Source organism: Scyliorhinus torazame, chromosome 6 (assembly GCF_047496885.1).
Source record: "Scyliorhinus torazame isolate Kashiwa2021f chromosome 6, sScyTor2.1, whole genome shotgun sequence".
Classification (NCBI taxonomy): domain Eukaryota; kingdom Metazoa; phylum Chordata; class Chondrichthyes; order Carcharhiniformes; family Scyliorhinidae; genus Scyliorhinus; species Scyliorhinus torazame.
The window spans coordinates 302,894,849-302,922,614 of record NC_092712.1 but is presented as its reverse complement, the minus strand read 5'-3'; the positions used below and the strand labels follow the sequence as shown (position 1 = coordinate 302,922,614).

At 49.7% G+C, this 27,766-nt stretch overlaps 1 protein-coding gene across 1 annotated transcript in view; it reads left to right on the top strand.

The window, feature by feature from the left end:
* Nucleotides 1-1,082: 1,082 nt before the first annotated feature.
* The window catches only part of LOC140425541 (sodium-dependent neutral amino acid transporter B(0)AT3-like), a 57,337-nt gene continuing 30,653 nt past the window's right edge, over nt 1,083-27,766 (top strand). The window contains exons 1-3 of the mRNA XM_072509949.1: nt 1,083-1,289; nt 16,184-16,324; nt 18,658-18,795. Of these exons, the coding sequence (XP_072366050.1) occupies nt 1,118-1,289; nt 16,184-16,324; nt 18,658-18,795 (451 nt within the window). The 5' untranslated portion in view covers nt 1,083-1,117. The remainder of the gene's footprint in view (nt 1,290-16,183; nt 16,325-18,657; nt 18,796-27,766) is intronic.

The window sequence follows — 27,766 nt, the reverse complement described above, 5'->3', positions numbered from 1 at the left end:
GAGCTCCTACCGTGCGCCCCCCCTTTACACACCCCGCCGGCGCCGGCTCCGCTACCCCCAGCTCTGCCTAGTTCCTCTGCCCCGACCCGGACTGAAGCTCCGACCGCTGTGCTCCCGGATGTGCCCTCAACCGGGACGTCCGTGCCCGCCGCACCACTGCCCAAACTGAGGAGATCGAGGAGGACGATCCGGCCGCCGAGACGGATGGACCTCTGATGGCACTTCACCCCCGCCGGACTCCTTTTTAAACAGGGGGTGAATGTGATGAACGGTTACTGCCTTATCATCATGTAAGGTGATGTCCCCTTTAAGACCAGGCTTGGAACCCTGGGGACTCCGCCTCTGGCTCCGCCCATCTGGGAACCATACATAAAGGCCTGCCTCATGGTCTGTATAGCAGTCAGCTCTCGTCCAAATCTGTAGCATAGTTATTAGCCTAATAAAGCCTTCTTTACAGTTTAATCTCTAAGCATCATTATTGAGGGTACCTCAATTGCTTTATGGCATTTTTTTCAAGAGAAAAAGACACTGGGCCTTGCTGGTAATAGTGCATTTTATGTTGTGGAAGGAATCCGCTTGTAAGGGGAAACTACAAACAGCTTCAGAGATCTGCTTACTTTCCACCTTTATTAAGATGTGCAGGTTAGGTGGATTAGCCAGGCTAATATTAACCAAAGGTTAGGTGGGGTTAGGGAGATAGGGGCGTGGATTGGGCCCAGGCAGGGTTCTCTATCGGGGAAAGGGTCGGTGCAGACTCGATGGGCCGAATGGTCTCCTTCTACACTGTAAGGAGTCAATGAAATATTCCCCACATTAGATCTGGCTTTCTTTAAATTTCTGCCACCTTGTTATTGATTAACAAATGACTCATCTGTTTTTGACAGCCTGTCGGGACATCCGAGAAAGTGGAGTTGCCCCTCAGTGAGGTCTGGCTCTATCCAGCTTCCCCCCTGCTCAATATAACTTGCCGTTTTTATTTCCCAAGGCCAGGTTACCCAGTAACTTGCTGGTTTAAGAGATACATAACACATTAATTGAAATAAAAACAGAAGGTGACGGGAAAGCTCTTGAACAGGATAACTATTCATATCTTTCCGTCTGATCCCAGTTGGATGAGATGGCAGCGAGGAATGAGAATGCTCGCGTTTCGGATGAAACCAATGATGTCCTGAAGGAAGGGAGACCAAAGTGGGACAATAAGTTTCAGTATATCCTGAGCTGTGTGGGATTTGCTGTGGGACTGGGGAATGTATGGAGGTTCCCCTACCTCTGTCAGGCTTATGGAGGTGGTGAGTATACAAGCACAGCGCCAAGGATCCGGGTTCAATTCCAGCCTCGGGTGACTGTGTGGAGTCGACACGTTCTCCCCGTGTCTATGTGGGTTTCCTCCGGGTGCTCTGGTTTCCTCCCACAGTCCAAAGATGTGCAGGTTAGGTGGATTGGTCATGATAAATTGCCCCTTAGTGTCCATGGATGTGCAGATTAAGCTCCGGGGTTACGGGGATAGAGCTGGGGAGTGGACAAGGGCAGAGTGCACTTTCAGAGGGTCGGTGCAGACCTGATGGGCCGATTGGCCTCCTTCTGCACTCTATGGATGCGATGATTATTTTAGAGTGTGGTCTTCCACTTCTTTAATCATCCTCCACTTCACTCAGAATGTTCTAAGACTCGTCAATGAATCTTAGCATGAATTCCTTTTGCAAAAGATTGTTGCTGTTGACAAGTTTGCCACCTGGTATATTACCAGGGCTGGTTTAGCACAGTGGGCTAAATTGCTGACTTGTAATGCAGAACACAGCCAGCAGCACGGGTTCAATTCCCGTACCAACCTCCCCGAACAGGCACCGGAATGTGGCGACTAGGGGCTTTTCACAGTAACTTCGAGGGGCTGGTTTAGCACAGTGGGCTAAACAGCTGGCTTGCAATGCAGAACAAGACCAGCAGTGTGGGTTCAATTCCTGTACCGGCCTCCCCGAACAGGTGCCAGAATGTGGCGACTAGGGGCTTTTCACAGTAACTCCATTGAAGCCTACTTGTGACAATAAGCGATTATTATTATTAAAAACAGAAACTGCTGGAAAACCTCAGCATCTCTGGAGAGAGAAACAGAATTGATTTCAAGTCCAATATACCTCGGTGGCGGCACGGTGGCGCATTGGTTAGCACAGCTGCCTCACGGCACCGAGGACCCGGGTTCGATCCCGGGTCACTGCCCGTGTGGAGTTTGCACATTCTCCCCGTGTCTGCGTGGGTCTCACCCCCACAACCCAAAGATTTGCAGGTTAGGTGGATTGGCCACGCTAAATTGCCCCTCAATTGGAAAAGAAATAATTGGGTACTCTAAATTTTTTATTTTTTTAAAGCCCAATATGTCTTTTCTTCAGAACTGAAGGAACCAGCTCATTCCTGTGTTTGTTCCTAAAGTCAGCAGAGGATTTGTTGTTGGTTTGTCAACAAGTTGCCGTTCAATGAACCTGAGTAAAGATGACGGGGTGTCTGATGGAATGGGATTGTTGTGTCTCAACGTTGGAGTGAACTGTGTGAACGGGTTTTAATTCAATTTCCCATTGCAACAGCCCCCCCCCCCCACCCCGCCCCCGCCACCACTGCCGGCGGGAAACCCATTGGCAGGCGTGCGTTGCCAGCGGGAAAAGTGAATCCCGACAACCGGTGGATTCCCGACGATGCTTCCTTATAGACTAAGCATTACTCAATTGATCAACTTGTCTTTGTGGTGTTGGGTGCTCTGGTGCACAGATGAGCCAACACAGTTGTATGTGGTACAACTCTATTTTATTATAACTCTTATAATACAGTTCGTTCTGGATACTCTGCACGTGCTGTCTCCCTAAGTGTGTTTGGCAATAGATGTGTCCTGGTTCTCCTCTGCAGCTAATACTGACCACCGGGGGTCGTGTCTGTGCTTTTATATCTTTCTGTCATTGGTTGTGGTGTTGTGTGTTCTGATTTGTCTGTTGGTGTGTCTATCATGATGTGTGTGTTTGAATATCATGACATCCCTCCTTTTTACAAAGATAAGTGCCTACGTGGTTATAAATATAATTGTGTCGTGAGTGCATCTAAGAGTGTGTGTTTGTGTTGTGTACAGCGTGTGTTTATGACGTAACTATTTACATGGGGCGATGTCGGGTGCGTCACACTAACAAGGTTGTACCATAACAAAACTTGGATGCGAGAGAAAAAAAAACTTGAACATTGGTCCGGTCAGACGATATCTGGAACAATAAACAACAACAGGTTATAATACAGAAGTGTTTGACTTTTTGAACGTATGAACAGCGTTATAAGTCCAGTCTAATGGGTGACCGCCTCAAGAATGGGCTGGTCCCCAAGCCGGTTCAGCTGTGGAGATTTGGGGTCACACTGGTTCACCTTGGACTGTTGGAGGTGATGCTGTTGCCGAAGTCTCTACTTTACCATTTGTTGTACTTCGTGCAGTGCTTGGTTTTTTCATTCGTGCAAATATAACATTCAACATCTTTGTTAGTGGTGCCCTGGCTGTGGTTTGGTTCTGGTGGCGATGGAAGGGGCATGATCCGTGGCATCTCCACGAAGTCATCCTTGGGAACCAGTGGAGGATCCGGCGTGTGCGTACGGTTCAGTTGCGAGCGTGGAAGGCGGCACAAAGCCCGCTGATTGCGCCTACGCACCAATCCATCCGCCCTGCATGCCAGGAACAAGGTGGAGTCTGTTTTCTTTTTATGTTTGTGGTGGACGGCATCTTGTAGCCGATGGGTCGTTGCCATCGAAGTAGCACCATCACTAATATCATGCAAGGCGATGACTGTGCCAGATGTGGAAGTTGGCCGAGACCGTGTACGCTGGTTCCGGCCACCTGCTGTGCCGGAAGGGCGACTCCGCAGAGAAACGTCGAAGCATGTCGCCTTGGAGAGAGAATTGTTGCTCGCATCAACGTCTGGCGATGGCGCGAATTGGTGTGTCCATCTTGGACCGCCAGTGCTGGTTGCCACTGCCGACCCAGTGGGACTGCCACGCGATCCATTCCCTGTCGCCGTGGCATCTGCCGTCACCCTGAGCGTGCCATCACCGAGGCCGCGACACCGCCCGTCCGGAGCAAGGTCTGGCGTGCGCAAATCAGAGTCGGCGCTTGGCTGCTCCCCATCTGGAGTCCGGTCTGCCTTCCGTCGATGCCCCCCGTCCGGAGTCCCAACAGGTTCACTGGAGGCAGCCGAGATTCCCTGAAGCTGCACTTCTGGAGTCGGAACATGCAGGAATGCACCAACCAGCGGAGAGGCTCGAGCCATCGAGGGTGGAAGCGGTGCGCCGCCACCGCAGTCGTCAGTGGTCCCACCGTGATCGTCGAGTGCCTCGGTACGCACTAGGCGAGGTCTGTCACCTTGCACCTTTTGCATGGGAAGTGGGATGCTGTCGTCACTCGTCTCACATCCCGTGGATAGATCGTCATTAGCAGCTTGCTGTTCACTAGGGTTGGGTAAATTGTCAGAGTTTTCATCTGGTGGTGCACACCATGTCGGTGGACTGTCATTGTCTTGCCATTGTCCTTCATTTGGGCTTTTCTTCTTTGGAACTTTAAATCTTCCCCCAGACATTGCAGAACCTTGTTTATTACCCCCAAATTCTCCCATATGTATGGTCTCGAATATAGGATCCACTGTTTCTATCGACATTGTACCATTTTCCAAAGAACATTCCGTTTCACTTTTCTTCTCAGGTACCTCATATGTAACTTTGTTTAATGTACATGCCTTCATGGTCTCTGGGTCTGATTTTGCTGGGACTGGCATGGTCACAGTCTCTATTTTACTGTTCTCAATTGCCCACATTATACTCCCCATACATAACTGCTTAATCACTGGGGTTAGTGTGGTACAATGGATAATCGGGTCGACCTTATCTGCATCTTCACCATTAGTGGAAAGCACACTTGGTTCACTTGAAACTGCTGTGGGTTTTAAATTCGTTATCTGGCTACTCGATGTCGGTGTCCTCAGGATTCTTGCTCCAATGTTCTGCTCAATAATCAGTGGAGTGTGTATAGGTTCAATGCAATTAATGTTCCCCTCCAGGTTTGAAGAGTCATTACTGACTAACTGCTGGTCTCCGAAGTTGGGATTTTGCGGCATTGTGTTGAAGGGAGACATTTGTCCCTGCTGTAGATATGATTCAGGTTGTGTTATTTCCATTACCTGAGGATCAATGTCTTGTCCATTTTTTCGATCCGTACTAAAACACTGGCAATTCTCAGTCTGCTCCTTGCAAGTTAAACATTCAATTAATTTCGTTAGCAAATCCTCAGCATCCTTCTGTGGCCGTGCAGCATTATTAATCTCTGTTCGGCTACAATGATCCTGAAGGTCAGCGCATAAACCTTTTTTCTTCGGGCTTGGACGAGGCGATTCCTTTGGCTTGTCTTCAGTTGGGCTTGAACAGTCTTCAGCGCTGTGCCCTTCATTGTAGCATGAGAGACCGTCATGGTCATGCTGCTGTGTAGTGGAGCATGGTAGGCTGTTATAGCCTTCTTGCTGTTCACGTGAGCATGGCAGACTTGCATCGTCTGCCGCTGGTTGGTCAGGAGAGATTGCTAGACCCTCATGGTCTTGTTCCTGCAAGGACTGCGCTCTGGAGTCTTGCGTTCCTTCCATCGTGGAGTCCGTCCACGAGCTCTCTGTGGAGGCTTGTGACACTGGAGTCACTTCTTGTTCGTGCAAGGACTGCGCTCTGGAGTCTTGCGTTGCTTCTATCGTGGAGGCTGTCCACGAGCTCTCTGTGGAGGCTTGTGACACTGGAGTCACTTCTTGTTCGTGCAAGGACTGCACTCTGGAGTCTTGCATGTCTTCTTTCATAGAGTCGGGAACGTTGAGCGGGACGTGGACCACGCTCTGTGTGGCAGCAGGGCACTCTCCGTGTGCTTGCACCGCTCCCTGTCTGTTAATGTCAGGCTGCAGCATCATCCGGTACTGATAAGTTGGAACGTCATATCTGCTGGATTGAAGATCCTCAAATCCGAAAAATGAATCCGCATCTGCGTCGGATTCAATGTGGGGGCCGCCAATGTGCAACACGAAAGGTTCGTCCGAGTCATAGTCGTATAGGACCACGGAGCTATCATTGGGCTCGCGAGGTCCGGAAACCCTGTAAAAATCGTCATCGAAGTATTCAAGGTCGGAATCATCGGCTTGTGCGTAGGTAACTGCTTGTCGGAGGGTTCTTCGGAGGTCAAATTCATCTCCTGGGTCAATTTGCGGCACTGTGCTGTCATTCCAGGTGAGGGAAGGTTGTTTTACAGCTTTAACAGATTTTTGTTTTTTTGATTTGGGACGTTTCCCTTTTAAATTGGATTTGGGACATTTCCCTTTTAAATTGGTGCAGTCTGGGGCCTCTGACATCCTGACGCTCGGTATGTAGCACGTAGGAAGCGACTGCGCATGCTCAGATCGCTGTTCCTTTACCGATGGCCGTTTTCTTGACTGCGCATGCGCAGCATCTCGCGCATGCGCAAACGAAACTTCCGGTTCTGCGCACTTCTCGCGCAACTGTGCTAGCGTTATACCTTTAGCAAGATGGCCGCCGACCTCGACCCAGCCTTTTCTCAGGCCCGGGATTTCGGGCTCCGGGATCCCAGCCACGAGGTGAGTACTGCAGCTTTTCTTACCTTTAAGTGCCCATTGGATTGCGTATTCTTCACAGTACTTGGAGAATTTGCCCAGGACTGCCTGGTAATCGTACCTTTGCTGCCTCCTGAAGAACCTGAACCTTCTGAACATTTCTCTTGCCCTTGCACCGGCGACGGTGAGGAGAAATTCAATTTTTTCCCTATCATCCAGGTCTTTGAGTTCAGCTGCCACCAGGAACAATTCGAAATTTTGCCGGAATCGCCGCCAGTTTTCGTGGAGGTCGCCGTCGCACTGGAGCGCCTGCGGAACCGGGAGCTCGTACATCATGCCTGGGCACTGCTGGTTGTCTGTGTACACGGAGGTATGCCGGCAGGTATCGATCCACTCCTGTACCATGTGGTGTTGGGTGCTCTGGTGCACAGATGAGCCAACACAGTTGTATGTGGTACAACTCTATTTTATTATAACTCTTATAATACAGTTCGTTCTGGATACTCTGCACGTGCTGTCTCCCTAAGTGTGTTTGGCAATAGATGTGTCCTGGTTCTCCTCTGCAGCTAATACTGACCACCGGGGGTCGTGTCTGTGCTTTTATATCTTTCTGTCATTGGTTGTGGTGTTGTGTGTTCTGATTTGTCTGTTGGTGTGTCTATCATGATGTGTGTGTTTGAATATCATGACAGTCTTGGTAAATGATAAATGATAAATGCCTCACACTGAACCTTGTCCCTGAATGTTTGACAGGAGTTGTCTGTCATAAACGTTCCTCTGAAGTTGTGAACATGGGGGGAAGAAAAGGTGGAGACCGAGACACATTACCAAGGCAGGTTTTGCAAAACCGAGATTGCAAAGCTGGAGGATAGTTATAAGTTGCTGAGGTAATTTTGATAATAGCAAATCAGTAGCATTTTCCACATCCCTCCCCAATGTTATTTCCAATTAGGTCAATCCCTAGGTTACACTAGCTAGGGTCGGTTCTGGCACCAAAGTTGAGCAGGAAGTCCTGCCTTGCTTTCAGTGTTATTGGGTGTCCCACATCAGCAGGTAGCTGTGCGTCATGGCATAAGCAGCTGAAGGTCAATTAAAAAAATGTTGCACACCAATTCTGAGTTTGTCACTTTCCCAATTGCAATCAATTGCAGTAGACGACGAGAAGAAAATGGGCCTCCCTTCTGCCAGGATCAGAAACTAGCAAAGAGGTCGAACATGTTTCATTACATAGCACTGGACAGGGTGGACAGGCGGAACAGGCAGGAATTCCAGCGGCTGATACTATCCTACCAATCATACACCTGATGCTTGATCAATAACTCCAGAAGCGAGATTGGATGACAATTGAAGGCTTTATTGGACTAGATGTTTCCCCCAGCAGCGCAGGTACAGAATGTGGCTGCTGGGAGACACAGACTCTTATACTCCGCCTTACTGGGCGGAACCAGCAGGCAGGCTTCACCAATGATCTTCCTGTCTCAACCTAGGTACCGTAATACCCCTAATACAGACTACCACAACACCTCCTTGTGATGTTCTTATGGAAAAGCCAGGACAAGCCCCACTTCCTTCTCTCTGTTCCTCCAACACATCAGTGCTCCCCAACTCCTCATCCACCTTTCTCAGCAGTGCCGTTTTTTTAATCCCTTCAGGCCAGTTCTTGTCTGGCCCACAGCACCAAGATTATTGTGGGCAGCACGGTAGCATTGTGGGCAGCACGGTAGCATTGTGGGCAGCACGGTAGCATTGTGGATAGCACAATTGCTTCACAGCTCCAGGGTCCCAGGTTCGATTCCGTGTTGGGTCACTGTCTGTGCGGAGTCTGCACATCTTCCCCGTGTGTGCGTGGGTTTCCTCCGGGTGCTCCGGTTTCCTCCCACAGTCAAAAGATGTGCAGGTTAGGTGGATTGGCCATGATAAATTGCCCTTAGTGTCCAAAATTGCCCTTAGTGTCCAAAATTGCCCTTAGTGTTGGGTGGGGTTACTGGGTTATGGGGATAGGGTGGAGGTGTGGACCTTGGGTAGGGTGCTCTTTCCAAGAGCCGGTGCAGACTCGATGGGCCGAATGGCCTCCTTCTGCACTGTAAATTCTATGAAATCCTGATAATATTCACCAAAGGCATCATTCTGTGACTGTTACTGTGGTTCACTTTGTCCTCCTCAACCTTACTGCCAGTGTTGACATGGTCAGCCACCCACTTGCTCACCAACACCCCTCCTTCCGAGGCACTGCCGGTGCATTGTGTTCTCATCGCCCCTTTCTCTCCCACGTCAATGATTTCTGGTCCAGGTTGAAGGAACCAAGAAGTCACCCAGCACAAATTGATAATATGGAAATGTTCCTTTAACTTCCGTGTGGGCGGTTGATTGGGGGCGGCTTAAATTAGGTTTCCAAATCGAATTTGACAGACAATCACTGGTAATTTCTGCCAGAGATCGATTGCCGCAACGTTGTCAGAAAATAGGGGCGGGCTTCTCTGCCAGCGGGATTCTCCATTTCGCTGGAGCCCGGGGGGGGTACCAGATGGCGTGGGGCTGCCCCACAGTGTGAAACCCCATTGACCGGCCGGCATAATGGAGAATCCCGCCGGCGGGTCGGGGCTGAAATTTGGCGCGGCGGGCGGTGAATCCTGCCCCAGGTCTTTGAACGGCAGTCTTTGAAGAAATTATTTTCGCACTTTCTATTTACATTAGTTGTTCACTTCCAGTTAACTCTGGGGTCAGGTTAGATAAAAACAACTTGGAGAAAACTGTTTGTTGTGTGAAGCTTGTGGATGATTATTAACAAATGTGAACGAATGATTTACTGAAGCATCAGCTCAATTGTTAGTCTTTGTATATCTCAGTCAGAAAGTTGATAACGCCACCGACAACTCCTTTACTTCCTTCCTTTATGAGTGCTCTTCCCAAAGGCAGGTCTTTGGCTCTTGGTCTGTGATGCTTCATCCTGAGCTGTTTTCTTGGCAGTTTTTGTCAGTGATGGATTGTCATTACCTTCCCTTCACAGGAGGGAAGGCAACTTCAAGATTACTTCAGCCAGAATGAGGACCAAACCCATGCTGTTTGCCTTTAATCTGAACTACACTATTACGATCCCGGACCGGACCCCTAACAGTTGTTAGGATACCTGACAAAAACTCCAAAATTTAATTTAATGTGTAAGATTGTGAGGAAAAGACCATTCGCTCCAGGAGTGACTCCACGCACAAGTAGGCATATGGTGTAAACAAACTTTATTATTACAGTCTTAGAACTAACATCATAAAGAAAACAGCTTATAATTACCAGTTATACACTGCTTAACAATGACAGTGAAACACCAAATCCTAATGGCTATCTTTTATCTCCACTCAAGCAAAACCCACCTCATGTCAAAATCCACTTCTAAATAGCCAACCCAGGAATACGTGCTGTAAAGATGTGTCTTGGATAAACCGCTTTGTGAGAGAGAGATCCTTCAGGAAACCAGCTTGCAGATTCTTGCCTGTGTCAGACTACTGTTTAACCTGACAGCCTTTTCAGAAACAAAAACAGAAAATACTGGACAATCTCAGCAGGTCTGACAGCATCTGTGGAGAGAGAAGCAAGCTAACATGAGTCTGGATTACTCTTTGTCAAATCTGTCAAAGTCTTTCAGAAACTTCTGTTCTGTTCACAGGCAAAATCCTTTTAGCTAAACTGCTTTTTAGCTAAGCAGCTGGACTGTTCACAGACAGATCTAAACTGAACTCCAAACCTCAACCCCTGACTACTTTAACCCCAGGCTCCTCCCATTTATTACATCATCTCATTGAGGTGATGTCTCTAATTATCTGCTCTCCAGGGAACCTTCTTTCCATAAACAAAATTCCATTAGCGCTACTTCAGGTAAACAATATACATGGTTGGAATGAATGATGATCTCATTTTTACAATGCTTTAATTGCAACTCTGGAGACAAAGTGGGCTGGATTCTCCGCCGACGGGATGCTCTATTTTGCCGGAAGCCCGGGAGTTTCGCGACGGCGTGGGGCTGCCCCACAATGGGAATCCCCATTGATCAGCCGGTGAAACGGAGCATCCCGCCGGTGTGCTGAAGCAGAAATCTGGAGCGACGGGACAGAGAATCCAGCCCAGTGTCTGTCCTTTCAAACCTGATATTTTTAAACGATTACAGTAGTAGATGCGCATACACCGACTCAGGCTTTAAACCCTTACTGCAAAAATACATATGGTACAATATATCTGAAATGCCTAGATTCATCACACATACGCTCATCAACTGAAGTAACCAGAGCCACGGTGAGGGTACTGTTCACGTTTTGCAATGTTAGGAATCCTAAGAGCAGAGGGTATTGGCCTCCCCACGCTTTCTCATCCACATGACCAGAAACTAAGCCTTTACTGTATTCTGCCCAAAATGTCGACTGGCCTGACACCTCCATTGGGCAAATAGACAGACCCGCCATTGGTGGAATGATGGAATGGGGCCTATGAACTCCTCTTCACGTACACAGTGAAATGAAAGATCTTTAAAAGACATGGCTGAGTTGCTCAGCTGTTGATTCTGATTTGTACCAAGTGCATTTCCTGTTTTGAAAAAGGGGTGAAAATCGCATCTTCCTTTTGTATCCAACAATGTAAAATATTAATTCGAGGGCAGCAGGGTGGCGCAGTGGTTAGCCCGAATGCCTCACGGCGCCGAGGTCCCAGGTTCGATCCCGGCTCTGGGTCACTGTCCGTGTGGAGTTTGTACATTCTCCCCGTGTTTGTGTGGGTCTCGCCCCCACAACACAAAGATGTGCAGGGTAGGTGGATTGGCCACGCTAAATTGCCCTTTAATTGGATAAAATGAATTGGGTACTCTAAAAAAAAAATTTTTTTAATTAATTCAGTTTGACTCATTAGGGCTAATTTATAATCCACTTCACTCATCAATTAAAAGAAATACGTCATTTAGTGCAATATCTGACTTTACTGGCATTGTCTCTGTTATGCACTGCATATCTTGTTTAGCTTGCTGTACTTATGGGATTGCAGAGTCTGTGCTGTTTTGTTAGTTTGGCTACTAAAGTAAATAAAATGAAACTGCAATATCAAATCAGCTCCATGCCAACATGTCTTGTCATCCAAGGCATGTGAGCCTACGCCGGCTAGGCTAGCATTTATTGCTCAACCCACATTGTCCTTGAGATCGTTTTTGAACCACTGCAGTCCACATGGAGTAGGTACACCAAAGGCTAAGGCGTTTGAGTGGCTTGCAAGCGCGGCCCAGACGCGGTGGGCCAAGGGGGTAACTCTTTAAGGAAGTTTCCCCAAAGTTCATCCGACGCCTGCCCATCCCCGCACATGAAAGATCTGCCCACACACCGCGAGATGGAATGGCCAGCACACATGGAGGGATCACCCTGAGAGACAGTGGAAGGTGATCCTGAAGGCAGGAGTCAGATTGTGTCAAATAATGGGAAGCACCAGAGCTCATCTCACAGCGAGTCGTCATCATTCCCCCGTCCCGTGGACAAGACCCACTGCTACTGCCTGCCCAGAGCCAACACCCTGTGGTGATGTTGGTAGGACCCTCGGAGGGAGGCAGGGGAGCTGGGGTGGCGGGATACAGTGAAAGTAGGAGGGACAGGGGAGGATGTGAGCGGCTGTGGGGAAGGGGGCAACACTTGGAAGGGGTGGGGGGAAGAGTATGGAGAAGTGGGACAGAATGGCGAATCATCCATTGGCCAGGCCTCGTAGTAGCCAAATCGGGAGGTGATGAGGTTGTCCTTTGTGCGGTTGCCCTGTTGCACATGTTGAGCGGCCTGCTGGATCAGGAATCCATGCCTGGTACGTCCTGGACATCCTCCTCATCCGATGAGGCCTGGCATTCTTTCTCCTCCTCCAACAGGTCCCCACTCTGCTGCGCGATGGTGTGTGGGACACAGCAGGCCAGTGCAATGTTCGAGACCCTCCTGGTGCTATATTGGACAGCCTCACCACAGCGCCCCAGGCAGCGGAAGCACATCTTCCGGACACTGATGCACCGCTCAGTGACCCTCCTGGTTACTGCATGGGTGTTGTTGTAGCAGTTTCCTGAGTCGGTGTGAGGCCTCCAGACGGGCATCATTGGCCAAGACCTCAGCGGGTAACTCAAGAGCCAATCCCCCTCACCCGAGGGAGCACTTCGAAGGTGCCGGGAACCGGCGATTGCGCTGGATATCTGCGTCGTGCACGCGGCCTGGATATCGGCCGTAGATGTGGATGATGTGCAGCTGCTAGTCACACGGCAACTGCACATTCAAGAAGTGGAGCCTAATTGATGCAGGGCCCCTCCTGATGAGCCGGTGCTGGTAGGGGGACATGCGTGCCATCGATCGCCCCCTGGACCTGAGGTAAGCCAGCAATGGCAGAACGTCCTGCTGCCCGGGCGTCCTGGTGGGCTTGGTCCTCTGCCCCGGTGCTCAGGGCATCCGCCGCAGCTCGGATGTATCTGTGTCCGGATGTCTGCGATATAGCAGCACCTGCGGCCAGGTAGATAGCAAGCATTCCTGGCTCTACGCTGATTCTCTGCAGCGGGGGGGGGGGGGGGGGGGGGGGGGGGGGGGGGGGGAAGAGAAGACATGTTAGCAAGATGAGTATTCTCTTGTCCACCCAGATCAAACATGAGTTGCACTTCAGCTCCACTCTCCACATGTGCCACCCAAAACCACCACGCCCCTCAGCCGTACCCCCTGACATGTTGCCTCCCATACTGCACCCTTCTCCCCAACAGTGAGTGGCACCAGGGAGCCTCTGTCCTCACCACTGGTCCCTGTCAACAGGAGTACCGGTGGCTCCTGCAACCCATGTCAGCGATAGGCTCTGTGACCTTTGTCCTGTCACCCCAGTGGCGTCTACTGTGGGTGTCCTCATTGGGTGGGTCGTGTATTATCCGGCCAGCGGGGCGGCATCAGGTTGTGTGGTAGAGAGGGTCACAGTGTGCCATCAACCATCTCCATGCTTAGAGACATGTGTGTGGGCAGGTCGTATAGATGGGGGTGAGGCAGGGAAGTGTGTGTCTGCTGGGAGCGTAGCTGCAGTGCGATGTGGATCCTGGGTGTGACACACAGGTTGTGGTAACCTGTCTGGGGGGCAGGGTGGATGGGGGCAGAGGCCCTGGGTCAAGCAGGGCTTGGAGACAACTGGCGGTCCTGCGGGGTGGGCTGGCTGATAGAGTCACTGGTGAGGCCTCTGCCCTGAGAGGGGCAGTGTGCCAGGGAGGGTGCCAAAGGCCACGGTGCATGTGTGCTTTGTTTAGGGTGGGCTCTGCTGTTCCCCTGCAGTGGGGCTGAGCGTCTGAGGCTCTGTGAACATTTCCAGGACACAGTGAGCAGTCAGCAGAGTGAGCAGCCAGGGGCCTGTGCCAAATGGGTGTGTTTAAAACTAATACTGCTGCGATGGCAGCCTAATCCGGGCCACACCGATCCCGAGGAACACCCCCCGAATCCACGGAGCTGTCCACGAGTCACACTCCCCCCCCCCCCCCCCCCCCCCCTCCAGGGTTGCTGCTGCTGTTGACCGACCTTCCTCTAACGCTCCGCGAGATAGTCTAGGAACGGTTGCCACCGCCTGTAGAACCCCTGCGCAGACCCTCTCAAGGCAAACTTTATCCTCTCCAACTTTATGAACCCAGCCATATCATTTACCCAGGCCTCCAGGCTGGGGGGCTTCGCCTCCTTCCACATTAGCAAGATCCTTCGCCGGGCTACTAGGGACGCAAAGGCCAGAATGCCGGCCTCTTTCGCCTCCTGCACTCCCGGTTCGTCCACTACTCCGAATATTGCTAGCCCCCAGCTTGGCTTGACCCGGACTTTCACCACCTGAGATATTGCTCCCGCCAATCCTCTCCAGAACCCCTCCAGTGCCGGGCATGACCAAAACATATGGACATGGTTCGCCGGGCTCCCTGAGCACCTTTCACATCTGTCCTCTACCCCAAAGAACCTACTCAACCTCGCCCCCGTCAAGTGCGCTCTGTGAACCACCTTAAATTGTATCAGGCTGAGCCTGGCACATGAGGAGGAGGAATTAACCCTACCCAGGGCATCAGCCCACAAACCTTCCTCGATCTCCTCCCCCAGCTCCTCCTCCCATTTGCCCTTCAACTCTTCTGCTAGGGCTTCCCCCTCTTCTTTCATCTCTTGGTGTATTGCCGAAACCTTGCCCTCCCCGACCCATACACCCGAGATCACCCAGTCTTGAATTTCTCGTGCCGGGAGCGACGGGAATTCCCTGATCTGTCGCCTCACAAAAGCCCTCACCTGCATATATCTAAATACATTTCCCGGGGGTAACTCAAACTTCTCCTCCAGTGCCCCTAGGCTCGCAAATGTCCCGTCAATGAACAGGTCCCCCATTCTTCTAATCCCCGCCCGATGCCAGCCCTGGAATCTTCCCCGGGAGGGGGCTACAGTTTTTAACAGTTTTTCAAACTTTGCTTACCTTCTCTCTCCCCCTCAGCAACCATGGCACCCAGTCCTCGTCTGTAAATACCTGTAGTAAATCACGCCCGCGTGACTTCCACCTGAGGGGCGGAGCATGGTCTGGAGCAAAGAATAGAATTCCTACAGTGCAGAAGGAGGCCATTTGGCCCATCAGGTCTGCACCGACCCTCTGAGAGAGCTCCCCTGCCCTATCCCCGTAGCCCCACCTGACCTTTTGACAGTAAGGGGCAATTTATCATGGCCAATATTTGGGCTGTGGGAGGAAACTGGAGCACCTAACAAGTACGTCGGGACTTGTGAGAGGAAACTGGAGCACCTGGAGGAAACCCACTGATGCACTATCAATTACGACGAGACGAGAGTAGAATGTAATCGAGGCTTTCTTACAGAGATGTGTGGCCTCCTACAGCAGCTGACGAAATGGCTGCTGTTCGGTGAGCACACACATTTATACTCCGCCTACTGGGGTGGAGCCAGCAGGCGTGGATCTTACCGTAATACCCATATATACAATATAACAGTGGTGACTACCACACCTACGCAGACATGGGAAGAATGTGTAAACACCGCACAGACAGTGACCTGAGGCTGGAATTGAACCCGGGTCTCTGGAACTGTGAGGCAGCAGAGCTAACCACTGTGATGCCGTGTCGTATTGTGGGTCAAATCTGCTAATAAGATTAAAATGAGTGCAAACGCTGATTTTGCATGCTGCCACCAGTGCGGGGTATGAACCTTGTTATTGCCACCAGGGACGGAGTGGAGCATGCTGCCCTATTCGGGCGCGGGCATCGGTTTTGGCCGATCACCCGATTCTCCACCCGATTGTGGTTCGTGTTTGCGGGGTGGCGAACCGGAGAATTCAGCTCACCGTCTGGGCAAACAACATCAAATCAGAGCTCGTTAGCTTTTTAATCACTTATCTTTTTGTGCCTTTTTAACTTGTGTAAATTCGCTTCCCTTTAAAACACATTTAAAAACCACTGTTTCTTCCAAACTCTTCCTGTGGCAAAAAATGGTCAAAAAGAAATCTCCAAAGGTAACGAGGTCTGGAGGATTGCAGGGAGAAAAGAAAATTAAATTAAAAAGCTGGCTGACGTTCTTCCGTACTCTTTGTCACCACAGGAGCCTTTTTAATTCCATACCTCATCGCGCTGGTCTTTGAGGGCATTCCACTGCTCCACCTTGAATTAGCAATTGGACAGCGACTCCGGAGAGGCAGTTTTGGTGTCTGGAATTCCATTTCCCCCTACCTGGGAGGTGTTGGTAAGATCTTGCTTTTAACACTTGTTTTTAACTACGTATTGTTTTCATTTTACAAATACAGACATCCAACCAAAAAAGGTTGTAATTCCAAGATACCCAAATCTTAAAAGTTAGATGACATAATAGTTGGTGCTACAAATCAGATTTGAAGGAATCCATTTTATACAATGTCTTTCGTTGGCGCTGTAAGGGCTCTTCCTGTTGATTTCCTTATTTCCCGTTTCTTTTATTTTGTCATGACCGTTTTCGGTCCATGGATCTTTAACGGAGACATTACTTTTAAGTCGAGTAGGGAAAGTGAGGAATAGTGTACAGTGCTATGAGGTTTTAGACTTTGAAGAGCAGAACCCAGCCTTTATGGCACCTCAGAGATTGGAGGGATTTGGTTCAACTGGTTGGCTGGTGGCCAATGGGTTGGCCAGGGACAGTAGCCTGCCCAGCAACAGACAGCGATTGGATCCTGCCAGGTGGAGTTTTCAGAGGACGCAGCACAAAGCTTCTGGGCTCAAAAAGGGGGAACTGCTCTCTCTCTCCCGCTAGCTTTCTCTCAAATATTGGCTGCTCGCTGTTACTGTGAGTTTACAGAGAAACCACTGGACCCTCAATGGGGAAGCAGCTCTCTCTCTCTGCTGCTTACTGTCTAAAGGCAGAAGTTTCTAGATCCTGGTAAGTCTACAATGAAAACCATTACAGACTGAAGACAAAGGTATCACCCAAATATTGGATGGCCTAGACTGAAGGAAGAATCTAACTGGAAGGCGTCCATCTGAATCAGAGACTTTTATCCTTTTCATACTTTTTTTACACTCCCCTCTGTTTGTCTTTTGTGTGTGTAGAGGTTGGAGCGAGTTAAAGGGGGGGGAGGTTAGAAATCAGATAATAGTTAACCAGTTGTACGTGTTGCCTATTTAATTATAGTCATTGTTAATAATAAAAGTTAATTGTGTTTAAATTTACAAACCTGGTGACTTGTAATTATTGGGCAGCCAGAGAGCAAAGGCTTCAGGTATTTTTAAAATTAAAAGTTAATTTCAACTGTGTTTCGACTCCAGGTCAAGTGGGGCTGGAATCGACCACAAGCTAGCCCAGGGTGTCCTAACAACATCAAGAGAAATTGTCCACCAATTAACCAGGGGGAGATGGTGGTATAGTAACAATGTCATTAGAGTAGCAATCCAGAGGCCCTTTGGTATCTCGGGTTCAAATCCCTCAATGAGATCTGATGGAATGTAGACTCAATTAATCAACTCTGGGGAACACTGTCTGTGTCGAAATTACTGGATGTGCGAATTGATAATGGCACAAGATGTGGCATCTGGGGACTTACGAACATTGGGTTCAATGATCCGATGCTTAACCAATTAAATTGAAGGACACAGAGGGACATTGTGTGAATTCGAGTCACGTTAGATGAAGGGAAATAAAGGTGGGTAAGGAAAGAGAGAAGAAGGAAAGAAAGGATGAGAGAGAGCGAAAAAAGAGGAGTCAGAAAAGAAAAGTAAGAAAAACAGTGTTAAAATATAAATGTCAGAAACCTGTAGGAACAATTGACCACCTGCTAGAGTGAGCGAGACCATAAATCACCTCATTAACGGGGTCTGCTGTAGAGATTCTAATTTACTGCAATGAGTTTGTTCACATTCGCGACACACCCGCCAACAATTTCTTCACACTCATCACGAGGTTGACGGCAATTCTTTGGTTTTTTTTGTGAGGCTGATGATGCAACTCTTCTGTTCTCTCACTCCATGGCAAAGTGCTTTTGCCACCATGATGGCCTGACCTGCTTTGCAAATTCACACCACACATCACAAATGTGGCTGCTTGCTACCTTCTGCCCAAAATCTCCCGAGGAGTCCGAGTCTCATTTTGCGTCAATGGGAAGTCTCAGTCCACCCCCCCCCATCACCGCCCCCCACCCCCCCACCCCCCCACGCCCCCCTGCCAGTGATATAACAGAATCCTGATGTTCAATGTTGGGAATCCCATTATAATAAATTTGGATGTAACTATTAGACTTCCAAGCCCAATCATCTCCCCCCCACCCTCCCGCCTTGGATAACCCATTCATGTCGACATGCCCTCATGCCAACGTGAATTATGAATGGTCTTCTACAGTGGGCACCTGGTGGCAGAGGAGGAGCACAGGTGTGCGTATTGCTCAAGGAGGGCAGTGTAATGCCCAGACAGTGCCGTCATATTTCCCATGCCACCCCTGCCAATTCCCCTGGCAGGCGATTCCAATTCCAGCGTAAGACTGCAGTTCTGCAAAATTCATTTCAGAAACTTTTGCCATTCTTTTGATCGATTTTCTGTCATTCCTTATGTTGCAGGTATCGCTTCCATGCTGACTTCCTTTCTGATGATGTTGTATTATAACACCATCCTTGCCTGGGTACTCTGGTACTTTTTTCATTCATTCGAGGAGCCGCTGCCATGGAAAAACTGCCCGTTAAACAACAATAAAACAGGTTCAAATATAGAAACATTCTATCAATTATCCAGCAATGAGATGTTTTGGAGGTGTTCAGGGGAGTGAAAGCTTGACCAGCTGATGGAACTTGTTGTTTGCATTCACCGTCAATATTGTTCATTACAAAAGGTGCGCACGGTGGCGCAGTGGTTAGCACTGCTGCCTCGCGATGGCGTGGACCCGGGTTCGATCCCGGCCCTGGGTCACCGTCCATGTGGCATTTGCACATTCTCCCCGCGTCTGCGTGGGTCTCACCCCCACAACCCAAAAGATGTGCAGGATAGGTGAATTGGCCACGCTAAATTGCCCCTTAATTGGGGAAAAAAAGCATTGGGCAGTTTAAATTTATATTTTAAAAAAACATTGTTCATTACTTGATCAAGAACACCCAATTGCTTAATTTGGGGTCCAATTTCAAAGGTTGAAGATAAGCTGTATAACCGCGTTTTGTATTCCTTGCATTGAGGAAGGATCTACTCCACGTCTTTCAAATGATAAAGGGATTTGATAGTGGAGATGGTTCTTTTTGTGGATATGTCCAGAATGAAGATTATAATCTTAAAATCAGGGCTGTGCCATTCAAGAGTGAATTAAGAAGCATTTTTCACACAAAGGGAATTTGGAACTCCCTCCCCCCAAATTGTTCTAAATGCTGAGTCAATTGAAATCTTCCAAACTGAGAATGATTTGAAGTTTGTTCAGCGAGAGTAGCAAGGGGTGTAGTTCAATGGGGGATTCATGTACTTGAGGTACAGATCAGCCATAATCAGATGGGATGGGGTAGTAGAACTTGGGGGCTGAATGGTCTACTCCTGTTCCTATGTTCCGTCAGGGGCTGTAGATTGTGAGTGTGCTGGCTGAGTGTGAGGTCCAAGCCATTTTCACATGTGGGCCTTATTTGGCAGGCAGCTTAGTAATCATGGTCGGGAGGGGTAGGAGGATCCGTTGCCTCCTCTGCAGCATCAGGCCACAACTGAAGCCTTGGCTGGCTTTGAGTTACATGTATGGTCATCTTGCACTTGATCATGTTGGCGATAGTGGAACCAGCAGCCAGTGGAAAGACTTTTAGCTGCCTACAGCAAGGACTAGGAGGTCTTGTGGTGCAGTGGGTATCGATCCAGCATCTTGCCACCACCTTCGGGTACGACTGCCACCCCAGCACTTCATGGCCAAGGAACGTCCATACGTGGCCATACAGGTTGAGTGTTAACCTGAAAATCCTTCCAACACAATGACAGGCACTATCCTGCACATTCTTCCATTTCAGATAACACAATTCTCCCATGAATGCCTTGATTGAATGTACGCGTGGAAAACTGTGAATCTTGAAAATCGCCTCCAACCTGCAAGACACCCCAAAGTCTTTTCCTGACAAGTTCCTCTAGCAAAGTGAAAACAAAACATTGAATACGTCTTTGACACTGAAAGTGAGGTGTAGCCTCATGTCCCTTTTTTAATACGTCGGAGGGTGTGTGGGTCGGAGGGTTTGCGGGTCGGAGACGTGTGGGTCGGAGGGCGTGCGGGTCGGAGGGCGTGCGGGTTGGAGGGCCTGTGGGTCGGAGGACGTGTGGGTCGGAGGGCCTGTGGGTCGGAGGGTGTGTGGGTCGGAGGGCTTGTGGGTCGGAGCTTTAGTTGTTCTCAGGGCTGACTCAGATTTCAATTATGGAGCTAACTGAGTGGGAATCCACTCGATTCTGTTGGATTGAAGTCTTCCTCTCGGCTATTGCCACACCTGCAATCAGGACCAACATTTGCTCCCAAATAAATCAATGGTGATTTATGAGATTCGGTTTGGTGCAAACTTATTGGTAGTTTGGTGCAGTGCAAAGTGTGATTATAAAGAATTGGGTGTGTCAAACCAAAGTAACCTCACAAAGTAACCTACCATGGGGCGGCACGGTAACACACGTGGCTAGTACTGTGGCTTCCCAGCGCCAGGGTCCCAGGTTCGATTTCCCGCCGGGCCACTGTCTGTGCGGAGTCTGCACGTTCTCCCTCTGTCTGCGTGGGTTTCCTCCGGGTGCTCCGGTTTCCTCCCACAGTCCAAAGACGTGCAGGTTAAGTGGATTGGACATGCTAAATTGCCCTTCGTGTCCAAAAAGGTTAGGAGGGGTTATTGGGTTACGGGGATAGGGTGGAAGTGAGGGCTTAAGTGGGTCGGTGCAGACTCGATGGGCCGAATGACCTCCTTCTGCACTGTATGTTCTATGTAAATAATCTCCTCAGCCATCAAAGAGGAAGAGCTTTTTCTGGTAGGAGTGTGAACTTAAATTAAAATCTGGGGCGGGATTCCCCGACCACCCACCGGGTCAGAGAATCAACGGGGGGTGGCGTGAATCCCGCCACCACCGGCTGCCGAATTCTCCGGCGCCGGGGTTTTGGTGGGGGCGGGAATCGCAGAGCCAGTCGGCGGCTGCTGGCAGCGGTCCCCTCGGCGATTCTCCGGCCCGCGATGGGCCGAGTGGCCGCCCGTTTTCGGCGGGTCCCACCATCGTAAATCACAACAGGTCCTTACCGGCGGTACCTGGCTCAATGGGCGACCTGCAGAGTCCTCGGGGTGGGGGGGCCGCGGGGGGGATCTGGCCCCGGCGGGGGCCCCCACGTTGGCCTGGCCTGGAACGGGGCCCACCGATCCGCGGGCGGGCCTGTGCCGTGGAGGCACTCTTTCCCTCCACACTGGCCGCTGTCAATCTCTGCCATGGCCGGTGCGGAGAAGAATCCCACTGCGCATGCGCTGGGATGACGCCAGCGCATGCTGCCGCTCCTGCGCATGCGACAACTCGTGCCGGCTGGGGAATGCTATTCCGCGTCGGTTGGCGCGGCGCCAAGCCCCTCCCCCACCGGTCGGCGCGGCGCAAACCACTCCGGGGCGGGCCTAGCCCCTGAAGGCCCGGAGGATTCCGCACCTTTGGGGCGGCCCGACGCCGGAGTGGTTCACGCCACTCCTCGTTGCCGGAGTTGCCCACCCCGCCGATTCACGGAGAATCCCGCCCCACGTTCCAAACGTTAATGGAAAATCCCCTTGCTGTGCCTCACCGTCTGCAGGAAGTGACGGTTTAATAGCGGCATCTCACAGTTAGCATTTTAGTTCAAAGAGAAGGCTGAGCATAATAACCTGCCACATCATTCCTGAAAAGTTAAAATGTTCCCCAGTAATCCACCTTAGGAATGGAGCAGAATGATTTATGGATAAGGTCTTGGCCGGGATTTTCCAGTCCCCCTAAAAGTCAACGGACTTCTGGCTGACCCATGTGTAACCCACGCAAGGCAGTTCCAGAAAATTCCGGCCCCAGACAGTATAATCATGACCCCCTATGCTCAAATTTTGCAGAAGCTATCGTTGAATTTGATCAACACGGGCAGCACGGTGGCAGAGTGGCTAGCACTGCTGCCTCACAGCGCCGAGGTCCCAGGTTTGATCCCGACCCCGGTCACTGTCCGTGTGGAGTTTGCACATTCTCCCCGTGTTTGTGTGGGTTTCGCCTCCACATTCCAAAGATGTGCAGGCTGGGTGGATTGGCCACGCTAAATTGCCCCTTAATTGGAAAAAATGATTGGGTCAATACCGCAACAATTCTCCCTGCTGTTTTTTTCTTTCATGGGGATGTGGTCATCGCTGGCAAGGCCAGCATTTGTTGCCCGTGCCTAATTGCCCTTGAACTGAATAGTCTGCAAGGCCGTTTCAGAGGGTAGTTAAGAGTCAACCACATTGCTGTGGATCTGGATGGCGGATTTCCTTCTCTAAGAGGCATTCGTAAACCAGATGGGCTTTTGCGACGATCGACGAAAGTTACTCACCATGGGGCAACACGGTAGCGCAGTGGGTTAGCACTGCTGCCTCACGGCGCCGAGGTCCCAGGTTCGATCCCGGCCCCGGGTCACTGTCAGTGTGCAGTTTGCACATTCTCCCTGTGTCTGCGTGGGTCTCACCCCCACAACCCAAAAATGTGCAGGGTAGGTGGAATGGTCACGCTAAATTGCCCCTTAATTGGAAGGAAATGAATTGGATACGCTAAATTAAAAAAAAAAAAGTTTCTCACCATTACTGAGAATATCTTCCAATTGCAGATTTTATTAATTGAATTTAAATTCCACCAGCTGCCGTGGTGGGATTTGAACCCATGTCCACAGGACATCAACCTGTGTCTCTAGATTACTCGGTCAATGGCATTACCACTACTCCACTGCCTCACCCCCAAACTGAGCAATAGAATCAAGGCAGTCTTATATCTAGCTGTATGTTGACTGAGCAGTTTGCTGCAGAATGCAAGTTTGTCACGTCGCCCATACCTCTCCCACTCCTGCTTTTTTTTATGCAGTATAAATTGTGAGATTTGGTATTCCTGTGAATTGTCTTGATGAGTGCAAGGTGAAGAGCTTCAATAGAATATATTTTTTCTCTCTCTCACCCCCCAAAGAAATACTGCATTTCATGTCTTCGAGAGTACTTCACACCAGCATTGTAGTGAAACTACCCTCTACTTCGGTCTTGTTTGATACTGTAACAATTGTTTCCTATCTCCGCCCTGTTTCGAACATGAGTACAATTGTTTTCCCGGCAGATGCACATTCACTGTTGCCAATCAATGGAAGTAATCTTTTCAGTATTTGCCCTCTTGGAATCCTTCATGATTTGTGATTCCCCACTCCTTGACTTGTGTGTGTTCTTGTGAGAAAACCATTAACTGTTTGAAACTATTTTTATAAGTTCCAGCTTCTTATAGGAACATAAGATGGTAAAAGACTGGAAAAGATTTTCAATCAATCTGGCTGTTCCCCAAAAACGAAGTCTCATTATCTGACATTCTTGGATGCTTTCTAATACTTGCATACTACCGATCTTGGCTCATTGACCAATATTCCCCAAATTGCTTCCTATGCTAGTGTCAATTTGTTACCTTCCTCCAACTCTTGGATACTGCAGTTTTACTGATTCTCTGAAGAATGTGGCAAGGACACGATTATTTTGCTAGCCACTTCAACTGTGGTGCAACATCGAGGGCCGAAGGGCCTGTACTGCGCTGTAATCTTCTATTATTCTATTGGCCAGCTCGCTAAGGACACTTTTTCCCACTGCTGATTCTGTTGCTGATGTCCCTGTTTGCGAGGTCTGAGAAATTGGAATCTACCATGGTCTCCTCCTGGTGTTGGCCTGATGGTTACGTGGCTAACTGGCTGCTGCTGCTGCTGGTTACATGGCTGGCTAGTGATTGGCTGATTGACTAACCTGGAGTGTGGTTGCCTGCCAGTCAGTAGTTCCCTGCAGATTGTTGGGAAACAGGCACACTTGGAATTTCTCACATTCTGTTCTGCTGATAACAATGCTGAGTGTGTTCAGTCTGATAATCCATCACTCTCAAGGACAAGATAAGCTCAATCAATAGGAAGTTTTTATTCATAGACCAGCTCCACAAATTCCACATTGGCACTGGGACTTTATTCAGTTACAACAGCACAGCTTGGATTGTGAAACATTGGGTTTCGTGGTATATCCATTCAACATCTTAAATGTAATGGGAATCAGAGTTCCTACAGTCTAAACACAAGCCCCTTGCTTTTTAAATGCCTCCGAAAGTTTTGAAAGAACTGTGTGAAAATGTATTTGCTAAACGTACAGGGGCGAGATTCTTTGTTGCCCGATGCCAAAATCGTAATTGACGATCGGAGTGAGAATCGATTCCGACGCCGGAATTGGGGCCGGCAGCGGTATGACACCGGTTTGCGCTTCCCCACCTCTCCAAACCGGCATCATCGGGACGCGCGCCGTCGTAAGGACGGGAAGATCGATTCTCCACCCGATCGCCGCGTGCAGTCGCAAGGACGTTGGCGCCTCATCAGCCGGCGCACTCATGATGCTCCGCCCCAGATGGGCCGAGTTCCCGACGGCGCGGGACACGTGTGCTCTGAGCCAGCATGCCGGTTGTGGACTGTGTCCAGCGCCGCCACACTCGGCAGGGACCCGTGCCGCTGGCCGCAGGGGTGTCTGCTCGGGCTGGGGGGACTAGTGAGGGGTGGCCAGGGGGTGGGCTGGGGGGGTCGCGGTTTGCGGGATAGGTTACGCGCACGGCGGGTGCCATGTTTTCTGGTGCGACCGGTGCAGGTCGTCAGCCGTGCCCATACACGGCCTGGGGACCCGGCCATTCTCCGGCCGTTTTCGCCACGATCCACGGGCATTTCACGGGGCGTCGGTGCTAGCCCCTCACCGGTACTGGAATCGGTGAGGAGTTCACGCCGATTTTCCTGACATGAACCTCCCGCAGATTCTCCGTTCGAGCCGGCACTTAGCCGCAGAAACGGAGAATTCCGCCCCAGTTCTCTCATTCGAATGCTAACCACTGTGCCACCTGTCCGCCCCCCCTCTTCATAAAATCCTGCTGCTGTTGCCTCCCAATTTTACCTGTCCTCCTTTCTCGTCTCCAACATTGAGCGCAAGATTTTGACTCATTCAAAACCCAAACGCTAACACAAAGTTAGAATCAGGCCCCGATCAGGTAAATTGCATCAACTCACCGCAAACATTTTGTGTTGTTTCCTATGGAGACACAGAACTGAACTCCAGGCACCTAGCTTCCTCCTATATTGCATTAAATTAAAGTTTATTTCAATAAAGTACAAGCGGAGCATTGTAGTTATCATATAAGATATCCATGTGTTGATTCGAGGAAGGTATTAACCCAGAATCTGGGTGTGCACATTTTTTGGAAGACTTGTTTGCCTATGTCCTGCTCCATTTCCTATTTTAACCTGCTCTCTTCTGAGTAGGTTTTAAGGCCACCCACCCGAAACAGTTTGGAGTCCTTCTTTAGATATGTAGACTGGGGACTGATAACGTCTTGGGGCCTAGACTGTAATGGGTGGCCTGATTGTGGAAGCCACATGCAGCAGACGGCGGGGTCAGAAGAGCGCAAAAGATGTTCATCGTTTCATTGCTGAAAAGAGATACGGGTTGTCGAAGCTTTCCGCCTTGGATGCATCAGGACAAATGCAAGAATACCGAATTTCAACCAATCCCTACGATTTATACTCCATGAACATACAACTCCTGATGAGTGTCAGATGAAAAGTTTTGGCTACGTGCCCCCTTTTTCAGCCACATTCTAATTTTGTACCATCTGGCAATCTTTTTTTATTTTTCTTTCTTCCTTATCGCACAAGGATGTGCAGAAAAGCTCCTCTGAGCCCTCACAAGTAGAGTTTAACTTCTCATGTCCCAGAAGCAACCATGCCCCTTCCTGCTCATAAAGTCCTCCAGATTCCCTGACCTGGAGAATCACCAGGGGGTTGCCTGATATTACACCCACCGCCCAAAACTTTTCCCACCGACAACTGCCACTTCCTGCCGATTTTGACAGGTGAGGCGGGGGGAGTGGGAGGGGAGATAAAATCGGCCAGGTTTCACACTGCCGAGGTGAGGGGAGTCTGGGATTCTCTGTGACCTGCCCCCTCAATCCCCAGCCCCAGTTAAAATCAAGGTTTTAGCCTCAAGCAAGGACACACAGAATTGAGCACGTTTGACATGTCCAATGTAATGTCAATTTAAGCAGATTATTCAATTCAACCTGTGTTTGCGATCAAGAGGTTGTACAAATCTGGCAAACATTTGGTGAAGCTGGTGTTTACAGATTTTTCCCAGAGTACGGATAATTTCCAAGGACGACATCAATTTCCTTCTTGGAATATTATGTCTCTTGTTAAAACATAAAACCTGACGATATAAGGATAAAGTTAAAAATTGATGATGCTTTGCTCAGAGTTGCAAAATAACCCCAGGCATTTGGAACCAAGTAAAAGGTTGAGAGTTGAAAGGTGCTGTTTTTGGACTGAAATAATCAGCGTAGGGTTCGCTCATTACTTGATGGTCTTCGGGAATCCTGGAATGTTCAGATGGTCTGCTTGGACTGATCTCTTGCACTCGTGGGTTTGAATGTGTTGGGTGGATGTCGCACTGGCCAAACTGGTGAACCTCAACGAGGGGAATTGGCTTGGGAGCATGAACGGTCTTTTATTGTTCCATCCTTATCCCCTTATATGATTGAAATTTATATTTCATTGGTTCAGCCAACTCAATAAATTAATTTGAACAGTCGGGTTTGAGTTCCAGGATTATTCACAGAGGTAACATTTCTATTCTCTCAATTGCTAGTAACCATTACTTGCAGTGTATTTCATTTGATTCTGGGATATGGGTTACGCTGGCTAGTCCAGCATTTATTGCCCCCCCCCCCCACCCCAAATTGCCCTTGATAAGGTGGTGGTGAGCTGACTTCTTGAACCACTGCAGGCAATCGCTGGGATTTTCCTGGAAGGACTCATCCTGGGCAGGGTGGAAAATCTGGCGATGCAGCCAAAATTCCATTGAGTTTTTCCGGTCGCACTGGAAAATCCAGTGGTGTAGGTACGCCCACAGTGTATGATGGAAGGGAGGGTCCCAGGATTCTGACCCAGCAACAATGAAGGAAGGGCGATATAATTCCATCTCAGGATGGCTTGTGGCTTGAAGGGGAACTTGCAGGTGGTGGAGTTCCCATGGGTCTGCTGCCCTCGTCCTGCTAGATGTTGGAAGTCGCAGGTTTGGAAAGTGTTATCGAAAGAGCCTCGGTGAGTGCATCTTGTAGGTGGTGCACACGGCTGCCACTGTGTACTGGTGGATGGAGGGAGTGAATGCTCATGGCGATTGATGGGGTGCAGGTGAAGTGGGCTGCTTTGTCCTGGATGGCGTTGAGCTTCTTAAGTGTTGTTGGGAGTCGCGCTCATCCAGGCAAGTGGAGAGTATTCCATCGTACTCCTGACTTGTAACTTGTAGATAGTGGACAGGCTTTGGGGAGTCAGGAGGTGAGCTACTCACCGCAGAATCCCCAGCCTCTGGCTGTAGTTGTAGCCACAGTACATCGGTGTAAATTCCATATCGCCTTTAACCTCACACATCAAACAATGTTTTTGGCACCTTGGCTTTCGGAAATTCTATTCAA